General features: G+C 43.1%; 1 protein-coding gene across 1 annotated transcript; it reads right to left on the reverse strand.

Moving 5' to 3' along the window:
- Positions 1 to 11,187: 11,187 nt before the first annotated feature.
- Positions 11,188 to 11,841, reverse strand: LOC136524718 (glutathione S-transferase T3-like). The gene has a single exon (XM_066517981.1). It carries the CDS (start codon positions 11,839 to 11,841, stop codon positions 11,188 to 11,190), a length of 654 nt encoding a protein of 217 aa, XP_066374078.1.
- Positions 11,842 to 12,599: the final 758 nt, after the last annotated feature.

Raw genomic sequence — 12,599 nt, forward strand, 5'->3', positions numbered from 1 at the left:
GATGAGCTCATTTGTTTGCAAGTTGTCTGATCTTTTATTAAAGTATCAGTTGATTTTACCGACCACTTAGATTAACTTCGAGATATTCATTTTTAGAAAATTGCTCAAATTTACAGACTGAGCGCTCCCGGTTGGGCCTTGTGTAAACCTACTACTACTATGTCGGCGGCTGGTCCATTTCATACAAGCAAATAATTGAGATCTGAATAGCTGATGGCCCTAGTCTTAGCTCTTAATTACAGTAGACAAATTATAATTTTTCCTATAGCAAATGCACAATTAGCACTAATGCTAATGTAATGGCCCTAGTCTTATAGCCTAATCTTGGATCCGTCCCTGCACAGTGGCATGAGTTAATGGGCAGTATTTCAAATGAGAATTTAAAATGCGGGCACCCATTTCTTGGTAGTAGCGTGTAGAATGTGGTTCTTTTGTCGCCCTCATGAAACATGTGAGGTTCCTGTTGCGATGCACGGCCTTGCTAGATGCATATTGGATTCTGTGAGGACCGACGAGGACAGATCGTTCTTGCTGCTCAAATCTACTCCGTATTTTCATGCCCAGGCGGTGGCGGCGGCAAGCCTGCCAGCCAGCCAGGCAGGCCAGGCGGCGGCGGCAGCTGCAGGCAGCCCACTCTTACGTGAATATGATTGAAGGGCAATACGGTCATCCCACGACAAAATACATGTATTTGAAATGAGAAAAGTGATTAAAAGGACCAAATGTCATGTAAAACAAAGTGCCAACGTTTCAAATGTCGTTTTAGCGAAATCAACGATTGAAGTCCTATAATAGCGAAGCCCATTGTTTCGCGTCCTATAATAGCAATTTTCTCGTCGTAGTCTGTATGTCTATTGTTTCATGCTATTTTTACTTGCGTGAACAGGCAAGCCATCGAAACACTTAGTACCACCGACTGTAAATCTGTTGCCTAAAGTTCTCTTTTTTGCTCTTTTTTTTTTAAAAGATGGGCAGCATTTATCATCAGTTCTTCAATTTTATAAGAATGAGACGGGAACTGATAGCAAAGAGATATTTGCAGCTGCTTTGCCTACACTGCTTGATGAAATTGTATGTTTCCTGGGGAATCTGATCAGACTGATACTGATATACTGTTGATATTCTTTCCATTAACACGCAGTTCAGTATAAACATTAGGCAATTATGAACGACTTTCTAATAATACATTAATTTTCAGGACAGCAAAAAATTCACCAACAATTCAGAATATTGCTAGAATTCTGACAGGCAGTGAAACTCTTCCTGAGTTTTTGAGGAATCATTTTGTTCGCCTTCTCAATAGCATTGGCAAGAAGATGCTTCACTCTGATGACTTAAGCTTCCAGCGAATAAGGAAATTGGTTGAGATAGCGCACCCTTATTTGACACATAAGCCAAAGAGTATGGTCCTGTTGATTTTTGCCATTGATAAGGAAGGTCTCCAAATGAATGGTCGTGATGTCTTACATTTTCTCATAAAGCAATTGGCTGAAATATCACCAAGTAGTGTCAAGTATGTTCTGTCCCAAGTTGTAGCTGCTTTCATTCCATATCTGGAATTGGAAAGGTGCATAGGATGTCCTTCCTTGAACCTAGGTAAAATTGTTGAAATCCTAGAAGAACTTGTGAAAAACAATTGCTTGCTAAAGCAACATATACGTGAACTACCACTGTTGCCTAGCATACCATCTTTATCCGAAGTAAACAAGGTAATATGGGATGCTAGAGGGCTAATGCAATGCAAGATCATCTGAAGGATGCTGTCAATGGCCTTAATCATGAAAGCTTAAATCTGAGGTACATGGTAGCTTGTGAGCTGAGTAAACTATTCAATGCCAGAAGGGAGGATGTGACTGCTCTTATCATTGGTGAAGATATTGATGATTTGGATGTAATAAGCTCTTTAGTTATGTCTTTACTTAAAGTATGGCAATCAAGGACTGTTGTTGGCCGATTGAAACTAGTTTGTGCAGACTGCCTTTGACTCTTGGTGCACTTGGCTCTGTTGATCCTGCTAAGTTAAAGGTAATTTCTTGTGAGCACTTTAAGATAGAATGTTCAGATGATGATCTGATATTTGAGTTGATCCACAAGCATCCTGCAAGGGCATTCAGAGCTGCTGCTGACACTACAGTGCAAGATTCTGCTGCCTTGGCGATCCAGGAGCTACTAAAATTGGCAGGTTGCCAGTCTTCACCTAGTGAAGAATTAAATTGTTGTGAGATGGACTACAGGGGTCAGAAGTTGTGGCGCCGTTTCTCAAACTATGTCAAGGAAATAACTGCCCCATGCTTAACCTTGAGGTTTCGTCTTCCTAACACAACTGATTCTGCTTTATCCGGTCCAATATACCGCCCGACAACGTCTTTTAGAAGGTGGATATACTACTGGATTAGAAAGTTTACATCACATGGTTTCAAAAAAAAAGTTGACATCACATGCAACTAGATCCTGTTCTAGTATACCAACGGAAGGAGTGGATATATACGTGCATATATTTATATCACTAGTTGAATATGGCGTGATTTTCTGAGGAATATAACGTTACGGTATCAATGATCTATTAGACATACAAGTATGAGTACATACATGTTCTTTCGCAGAATCAACAAAAAGTAAAAAAAAAGAGCACATGCAGTACAAGTACATACATGTTCCACAGAAAAAGACATCATTGTGAACCCAGCTTGAAATAAACAAAAAAACAATAATAATAGTATTGGAGTCATATATGCATATTCAAATGATTAAGATGAAAAAAGTAGATCACGAACACATATACTAGATCGGCTCAGATTGCCATTCAAAATCAAAGAAGAGCACGGAGAATTAGTGCGTAAACTTCATCGGATTTTCCATGGTGAGTTCGCCCATTCACGGGCAGAGGCAAGTCAGGCGCGATCGATCCATCAGATGAGAGAAACGCCGTCTCCAGAAGGCAAGTCAGGCGCGATCCATCAGATGAGAGAAACGCCGTCTCCAGAACGAGATGATGGGATCAATCTGCACATTTCAGCCTGTATAGAACAGAGAGCACCATGATCAGTGATCGCTTGCGCAGCCTTTTGAAACGGTGGTGGACAAAAAAAAAAATTAATTAAGAACTCTAGAAAAATCTCAGGAATCCAATTTCTACAGATCAATACATGGCTTCCTACATCTCGCCGCTCCCTGATCTAGAGTGAGCACAGGAGGAACTTGACGCCAGGCCTCGCCTGATGCTAAAAACTAAGAAGTAATACTACTGGAGAAAACGACATTGATTTTGCCACATTAAATCAATACCTTGTCACCAGGGATGGTACGTTCGTAGTCCGATCTCTCGCCGTGATCCTCCAAGACGAGATGGGAATGAATGCGAAACGAAGGAAGCGGGGCCTAGTGAGCCAACGAGACGACGCCGCCGGCGGCGGCGAATGTTGTATTGCTTGCGGACACCCTTAAAAGACAGTCAAATTTTCTAATATATATATATATATATATATATATATATATATATATATATATATATATATATATATATATATATATATATATATATATATATATATAGGGAGAGTATATTCTGTAGCTGGCTACGTAATAGTTTATTCTGTAGCCAGGCAAACCGACCGCATCCCGCTGCCGATCCGATCCAACTGGGCCAGCCTCTAGGCGTTTACTGCCTTCCTGTTCGGGCTACCAAGCCAGCTGATGCATGCAGGGATGTGAGCCGTTTACTGATTTGGCTAACAAGCCGGCCGGAGCTAATTACGGCAAACAAGCCAGCTGATGCATGCGAGGATTTGAGCCGCACATGCGGCAATGGCGTTAATTAGTGACGTCATGACCCGGCATCAACGCACAGGTAATTGCAGTAAATATATAATCACGCCGGTGCTTACGAGAAATTATGTGCATGTCTTCACGGTGCAATGCATGCAAGCGTGTATAGATGGTTTACGAGAATATACATGAAGCAGGTTTACTAGTGTAAACTTGCATGGTGTTACGAGAATAGAATTTAACAGACCGTGTACGCTTAGATTGTAGTTACTATAATAACAAGACGAATTTACTAAAATAGTACAGGATGTCAGTGGCTTGAGATGGTAACTAGGATAGACTTTACTATAATTTAGCATCACGTTGTTCCGAGAAACTATTTACTATAATGCGTAGAAGAATTATCATCAAATAGTTACGAGAAAATCAAACTTGAGAATGAAGATGGGGCCTGGAGTTAGCACAATTAGGCTGCAAAAGCCATTTTCCAAGAATTGGTTATGATAATATACAATGATGATCAAGTTACTATAAATTCGCAATGAAAATTTACTAGAGAATCTAGCAAAATATAACATGCCATCCCCACACATTGTGAAACTACATGTGCCGTCTCAGAAGCTTTGCTTGCATATTCTATCTGGCACTACTCCAACACATGCAACTGCTGCCGGGAAGCCTAATTGCCTGAAATCATTAAAAAATATGAACGATCTTAAATAATATGATGCTTAAGGTGAACATGTATATGGTTGAATTTACTATATGGCAGTTAAAGATTAAAGATACTTAGGATGCAGATTTACGATAATCCCATGACGATGGTAAAAAATGATCAGCTAAAAAGAGCTTGCCAATAATATATCATGGCAATACTAAATGCTACATATATGCCATCCATGTAAGTGATTCAACCAATAATATGGGACGAACACAATATTGAAAATGATATTTGCTTCACTTGCACATTCCATTTGGCACTGCAACACAACCAGTCTTTTTCAGCTCCAAAAGAATGATAGTGTCGTGAAGGGTAAGTAATAGAAAAAATCAAGCTGAGAAAGTAATTACTTACCAACAAAAATTTGGAATTAGCTGATGAAAAATATAGTTTAATACTCATGGATAAATTAAGCTGGCCATGAACACGGTAAGTGAGAATGGGAATTACCATAATGTGGCGTCAATCAATCACTATAAGGACATGGCCAATTTACCATGATATGCAGTTACAATATTCAAATGGCTTGAGACCATGCTTTTACTATAATCTGTATATTAATTATAGTAAATTATAACATGAACTTTCATTATAATCTGTATATTAGTAAATTACTATAATTTACAAGAATAACCATGCCTTTTCACACAGTTTCATGCATGATTACTAAAATTAAATTTACAATAGTTAACTAATATGAAAATAGCCATTTACTAAGTTCTAAACTTCTGATATCATTCACATATTTGGTTTTACAAGCTCTTTTGGAGAATAGTTTAGCAAGACTAAATCAATTTCAGACTGCAAGAAAGGTGAAAAATAGTAAAATTTTGCAGCAACAAAGACCAGTACTAATAATCCAAATGCACCATTCAAATAATAAACACATAGGAACACACGGAGGAGCACATGCACATCCATGACCAAAAGAATCAAGAAGCTAGCAAGGACCGTGCCCACTTCACCTGATCACCGCCACCAGAGCTCCCCGTCGACGCGAGGAGAGGCGTCACTGCTCAATGTGGGGAGGCCGGGGATGGGGACGCCCGGGGCGCCGTCTGAACCGGGCGAGACGCATCACCGCCGAGGGCACCGACGCCGCCGCCGGGGCGCCATCTGCGCGAGGCGAGGTAGGTTGCAACGGGATGGGGAAGGGCGCCGCGGCTGCGGTCAGGAGGAGAACGGGCGCTCCGGCCGCCGTCGGGGCGGAAGGATGCGCCGCCGCAGGCCGTGTTGGAGAGGGGGCGCCGGGATGCCGGAGCTGCCGCCACGGGCCGGATGGGGATTGTCACCTCCTCGATGTCTGTAACTCACCGGTCTTGAAATGGCAAGGGCCGCCGGTCGGTGAGGAGGTGCCAGCGCGGCCGCCTGATGCAGATCCACGCCGTGGGTAGGGTAGCCACCGCCGCTGCCCTCTGATTCGTATGGGATGATAGAGAGAGAAAAAAAATGGAAAATGACGTGATTTGAGGATATAAAACCACGTGATTAGGGGATCGGATGATTAAATGACTAGCCAAGCTGAGCCACGGTGGGATGTAGTTGAGCCGAGCGAGCCGAGCGGTGGGGAGGCTGTCTGGTTCTGTCCGTATCCTTGGCTGGGTCGGACGTGGGGGTTGGGTTCAGCTACAAAATAGAGTATTCCGTGTATATATATATATATATGGAGGATTAACACTAGTAGAGAAATGATTTTTGATCCACTTCGAAATTTAGCTGTAGTTTTGGTATTTTTCACGCCCGGAACTAGAGAAACCTTTAGTCCCGGTTGGTAGCTCCAACCGGAACTAAAGGTCCCTGCCTAACGGCTACTGCGCCAGGCTTTTGTTGGAGGGGACCTTTAGTCCCGATTAGAGCTATCAACCGGGACTAAAGGTTAACTTTTACTTCTGATTGGTTCCTCCAACCAGGAGTAAAAGTCTACTCCCAGCTGGAGGCTCCCGTCCGGGACTAGAAAGGGACCTTTAGTCCCGATTTCTGTTTACAACCGGGACTAAAAGTCCCCTCCTATGTACCCCTTATTCCTCCCTGAGCCCGAACCACTTCGAGCTCAGTGTTCTTGCTTCATCGTCGGCCTCTCTTCTTCCTCATCATCGGTGATCACAAGATTTCTTCCATTCCTTCATCGATTCTTCGGTTCTAAAGGTTACCAACTTTATACTCTCATATTTCATCAGTAGGTTATTTCATTTTGTGAACTAGATATATGTGGTTTTTTTTATGGTAGATTTTTTTATTTGTAAGCCATTTAAGCTCAAAATCACTTTAAAGTTTGCATATTTGGATGAAGGAAGGTTAAAGTAGTTATTCAAAACTAGTATTGAGCTTTCATTTCTATCCTGCATAGCACACTTCATGGTTTAGAGATATAGAGAATTTTAGAGTTTTTTTAATTTTATTTGTTTATAAAATAAGAAATTTATATTATATTAAAAATGAGTATAGAGAGTAGATGGCAACTGCTTCCGGGTCCTCGGCCTCTCATCGAGTTACAAAGTGACTGAGGACGGATCTCCCTCTCATTGCATGCGGCAAGTGTGAGGAGAAGATTGTGATGAAGTACCGGGTGAGGAAGGAGTGTCCCAACAAGAGCCGTATCTTCTACAAGTGTCCGAATCGCAATGTGAGTTATTTTGTCGCATTTGATGATTATGGTTAATTTATATTTATTTTCATGATGATTGTGATTAAAGTTCTATTTTTTGTTTGAATTTAGTGGGATGGAACTGGATGTTCAGGATGGTACTGGGAGGAAGAGTATGTTGAACACGTGCAAAACTCTCTTGCACAGGTGGCTACGGCGGCTGATGAGGCAGTGATCCTGCGGAAGAAGCCCATAGATGTTGAACAAACATATGATCTGTCTGTTTTAGTTGGGATTGGTCGTGAAATCCTTATGCTGTTGAAGTGCATTTTAGCTTTAGTTTTTTAATGGTAGTTGGGATTGTCTACATTGTAGCGAGACTTTTATAAATTAATACCTTATGTGGTGGCATGCATGTCGTATAATTAACTAATTATGTTCTAGGTTTTAATATGGTATGTATGTCATATAATGCAGATGAGCCGACATTGGATGTACAATGCTGATCGCCGCTTCCAAGAGTTTATTGAGGGCGTGCATTCTTTCTTACGTGTGGCCGAGGCAAATAAACGCGATGGTTTCATGTGCTGTCCATGTGCTATATGTAAGAATTTGAAGGAATATGCTAGCTCAAGGAGTCTTCATTCACACTTGTTGAAGTCAGGTTTCATGCCAAACTATATTTGTTGGATGAAGCACGGAGAAACCGGAGTTGTAATGGAAGAAGGTGAAGAAGAACAATGGGACGATGATGACATTATTGCTGAATATGGGGTCTTCAATGATACTGCAATGGGGGAAGCTGAAGAAGAGGTAGGGGCAGAGATGAGCCCGCTGATGATCTTGGTCAGGCCATTCATGACGCACAAAGAGAATGTGAAAGTGAAAAGGAGAAGATCAAGTTCGAGCGCATGCTAGAGGATCACAAGAAATTGCTATACCCAACTTGTGATGCGGGGCAGAAAAAGTTGGGTACCACACTGGAATTGCTGCAATGGAAGGCAAAGAATGGTGTATCTGACATGGGATTTGGAGAGTTACTGAAAATCCAAAAGAAGATACTTCCGAAGGATAACGAATTGCCCGCCACTACGTACGAAGCAAAACAGGTAGTCTGCCCTTTGGGATTAGAAATCTAGAAGATACATGCATATCCTAATGACTGCATCTTCTACCGTGGTGAGGAGTACGAGAAGTTAGATGCATGCCCGGTATGTCATGCATCGTAGTATAAGATCAGACGAGATGACCCTGGTGATGTTGAGGGCGAACGTCCCATGAAGAAAATCCATGTCAAGATTATGTGGTATGCTCCTATAATACCACGCTTAAAATGTCTGTTCAGAAACAAAGACCATGCAAAGTTGTTGCGATGGCACAAAGAAGACCATAAGGTAGATAATATGTTGAGACACCCTGCTGATGGGTCCCAGTGGAGAGCAATCGATAGAGAATTCCCGAAGTCTGCAAATGACGCAAGAAACTTAAAGTTTGCTTTAAGTACAGATGGTATGAATCCTTTCGGGGAGCAGAGCAGTAGTCATAGTACTTGGTCTATTACTCTATATATCTACAACCTTCCTCCCTGGTTATGCATGAAGCGTAAGTTTATTATGATGCCAGTGCTCATCCAAGGCCCAAGGCAACCTGGCAACGACATCGATGTGTACCTGAGACCACTAGTTGAAGAACTTCTACTTTTGTGGAATAGACCAGGTGTACGTGTGTGGGATGAGCACAAACAGGAGCACTTTAACCTACGAGCATTGTTGTTCGTAACAATCAATGATTGGCCTGCTCTAAGTAATCTTTCAGGACAATCAAACAACGGATATAATGCATGCACGCACTGTTTCGATGACATTAAAGGTATATTCTTGAAAAAATGTTGAAAGGTCGTGTACCTTGGCCATCGTCGATTTCTTCCTATGAATCACCCCCTAAGAAAGAAAGGTAAGCATTTTAAAGGTAAGACAGACCACCAGACAAAGCCGGGCAACCGAACTGGTGAGGATGTACTCAACATGGTGAAGGATGTGAAAGTAGTATTTGGAAAGGCACATGGCAGTGAACCTGTTCTGAACGACGCCGACGGTCATGCACCCATGTGGAAGAAGAAGTCCATATTTTGGGAGCTACCCTATTGGCAAGTCCTAGAGGTCCGTAGCGCGATCGACATGATGCACCTAACGAAGAATCTTTGTGTAAACCTGCTAGGCTTCATGGGTGTGTATGGGAAGCCTAAGGACACACTTAAAGCACGACAGGACCTACGGTGTTTGAAAGAATGAGACAACCTGCATCTAGAGAAGATAGATGATGGACGCCATTACTTAAGTCCTGCCAGCTACACTCTTAGCAAAGAAGAGAAGGAAAGCATGTTTGAATGCCTAGCAAGCATCAAGGTACCATCTGAATTCTCCTCGAATATAAAGGGTATAATAAATGTGCAAGAGAAGAAATTCCTAAACTTAAAGTTCTATGACTGCCACGTGCTCATGACACAATTGCTTCCCGTTGCATTAAGAGGAATTCTACCTCCAAATATACGTCTAGCCATCGTGAAGCTATGTGTATTCCTCAATGCAATTTCTTAGAAGGCAATCGATCTAATGGATCTAGCTAAACTACAGAATAATGTGGTTCAATGTCTTGTCAGCTTTGAGTTGGTGTTCCCTCCTTCCTTCTTTAATATCATGACACACCTCCTAGTTCACCTGGTCAAGGAGATTAGCATTCTCGGTCCTGTGTTCCTACACAACATGTTCCCCTTTGAGAGGTTCATAAGAGTCCTAAAGAAATATGTTCACAACCGTGCTCGACCAGAAGGAAGCATCGCCAAGGGCTATAGAATAGAGGAGGTCATTGAGTTTTGTGTTGACTTTATTCCCGATATTGACCTGATTGGTGTTCCTGAATCACGACACGAGGGGAGACTAAGACTGACCACAACATTGTCGTTGCTTGAAAAAAAATTTAGCCTCCTGTACGTTCCGATGCCTCAACTCTAGATATTTCCACAGCGTGGGCATCGACGATTCACTGTGCCTGGACCCCACCCACAGAACCAGCCTCTTCTTTCTCTATCCTTTCACGCGCCAGGGACTTTCCCCTTTGTCTCTGCCCAAAGCCTCCCCGATCGATCTCTCCATCCCCGCTAAATTAGGCTGCATAAACCACAAAAATCGATCTCTCCATCCCCAAATCAAAGCTCTCCTCAAAATCGTGGTTCCATAGCACTTATCTTTGGAGGATCTGGTCACCACTTCTCGTTCAAGGTTCAGGGCATCTCAGCACCGTGAGATGGTGTCAGCAGCCATCGTCGTCGATCCGGCCGCCCGCCACGCCGCAGGGGCCGGCATTAGCCTCACAACGGCGGCGCCTCTAGCCATGTCGTGGGGCTGCCTCTAGCACGCCGCGAGGGTCATGGACAGGCACATGACCGGGCGCATCCAGCAATGGGGCTACCTCTAGCACGCCGTGGGGGTCGCAGGCAGGCACACAATGGGGCGCATCCAGCCACGCCACGGCGACTGCCATAAGGCACACCGCAAGGGTCGGCCCCCATCAATCGCGCCGACGGCGGCCAACCAAGTCACGGGGATCGATAGCCCCAGCTTTGGACACTACTTCACCTGGACCCGCAGTCAATCGAGCTCAGCTCTAGGTGCGTGCTAGCTCCATCAACTAATAGGACAATACATATATAGGGAAAAGCTGGTCACAACATTACATGATAAGCTACTTCTACCAACACAATACAAATATTGAAGGCTACTTCTACAAATCGAGCTTTTCAAGGGAAAAGCTCTTTAGCTAGCAAATCCAAGACTTGTTTATGTCTTCCTAAAGTATCCTCATCATAACCTAAAGTGTCCTTGTTAAATAGCTGTATATATGCTGCAAGTTTGTCTAACTTGTTCCTCTCCTTGTTATTTTCAGCATTCTTGTCATCAACTGCAGCTTGAGCTAATGCTGCTTCAGCCATTTTTTCAGCAGCCATAGACTTTCGTAGCTATAGTTCATTGAACTTCTGCATGCTTTCCTCTATAAAAAGACTTCCTTCTGAACACTTCTGTTTTCCTTTCTTCTTCTCAGATTTGGCTGCATCTCTCCCTTATGGTCGCCGCGATTCAACAGATGCACCATCTATGTCTTGAGCTGAAGAAGAGCTGTAAGCACCAGATGAATTCAGCTTAATCCTCTTTTGCAATTCATGTGCTGGGTAAGCTCTAGCCCATTTAGGTTGGTCCTTCAATGCTGCCCACCAATGTTCCAATGGGAATGGTCGTTTCTTTTTCATAAGTCCCTTCCACTTTGCCCGAACCTCCTCCATAAGCTGATCATCAGATTGACCACTAGCATTTCTATTCTTGACATCATTGTAGACTCCATTGAACTTGTTAATGAGAGGCATATTCTTGTGCCAGTGTTCTTTGCACTGCACTGCTGATCTTCTTTGCTGCTTGGGAGCATTCTTATTGTACTCAGCTGCGATTTCCTTCCAGAATCGATCTTGAGGCTTTCCATTGCCATCGATTGGATCATTAGAATTCTTGAGCCAGGCACTTACTAGGCGTAGGTTTTCCTCTTCACGCCAAAGCTTGAGACCTCCTTGCTTTTCACCTTCATCTGTGCTGCTCTCACTGCCTTCTTGAATTTGAACAGGTGCTGACTGCATTGGAGGGGCTCTGGATGCCGGAGAAGATGAAGTAATGGGGCTGCTCTCATCACCCCTGGAGTTGCTTCCACCACTTCCAAAGAAGGGCATCGATCTAATTGGAGATGCTGGACCATTTCCGTGGTAACCTCCATGGTATGCTGGTGGTGGAAAAGGGAAGTGCTGGAAACTTGGTGGTCCTCCAAAGGAATTGCTGATATTTTGTGGGTAGGGACCATGCAAATTGGTGGGTGGATAGTTCATGGGGTAGTGTTGTTGCTGATTGAAGGTTTGGAAGTTTGGGTACTGCTGTATGTTTCGATTTGGTGCTTCTGTGTGTGAGTTGATGAGATTTGAGAAACTAGAAGTGGAAGAGTGGTCCATCTTTGAACTTTTGTATTTGGATATATGCCTGATCTATACTTGGTGAACTATATGTATATATATGCAGCAAGCCACAATGGCTAGCATGCAAGGCAATGGCCAGGACCAACGGCCGCATGGGATAATAATATTTTAGTCATCTAGGACCAATGGCTGGTTGGAAATAATTTTTTATTGGTTCAGGCATCGATGAACGCACTTGCCATGGTGCCTGAAAAATTGGACCAAGCATCGGCTGCTACAATGTTCAGCACCGGTGCTGAAACACTATCTCTCCTCTTTCAGCACCGGCAAAAGCTCACGTTGTGGCCAATCTAAGTGGAAATGGGACAATAGGGAAGAAACCATATATTGGTATTCAGGACAATTATTTTAATAAAGCACACTATACAGTTCTGCAAAACTCCTCTTTGGTGGATCCGTATATCGAGACACATAAAGAGTTGCTCCGATCCGAGTTTCCAGGGAAGTCTGAAGCTTGGATT

Source organism: Miscanthus floridulus, chromosome 18, assembly GCF_019320115.1.
Source record: "Miscanthus floridulus cultivar M001 chromosome 18, ASM1932011v1, whole genome shotgun sequence".
Taxonomy (NCBI): Eukaryota; Viridiplantae; Streptophyta; class Magnoliopsida; order Poales; family Poaceae; genus Miscanthus; species Miscanthus floridulus.

Excerpts from the sequence above, each read along its gene's own strand:
- LOC136524718 (XM_066517981.1), bottom strand. The coding sequence starts at position 11,841 with ATGCCCTTCTTTGGAAGTGGTGGAAGCAACTCCAGGGGTGATGAGAGC.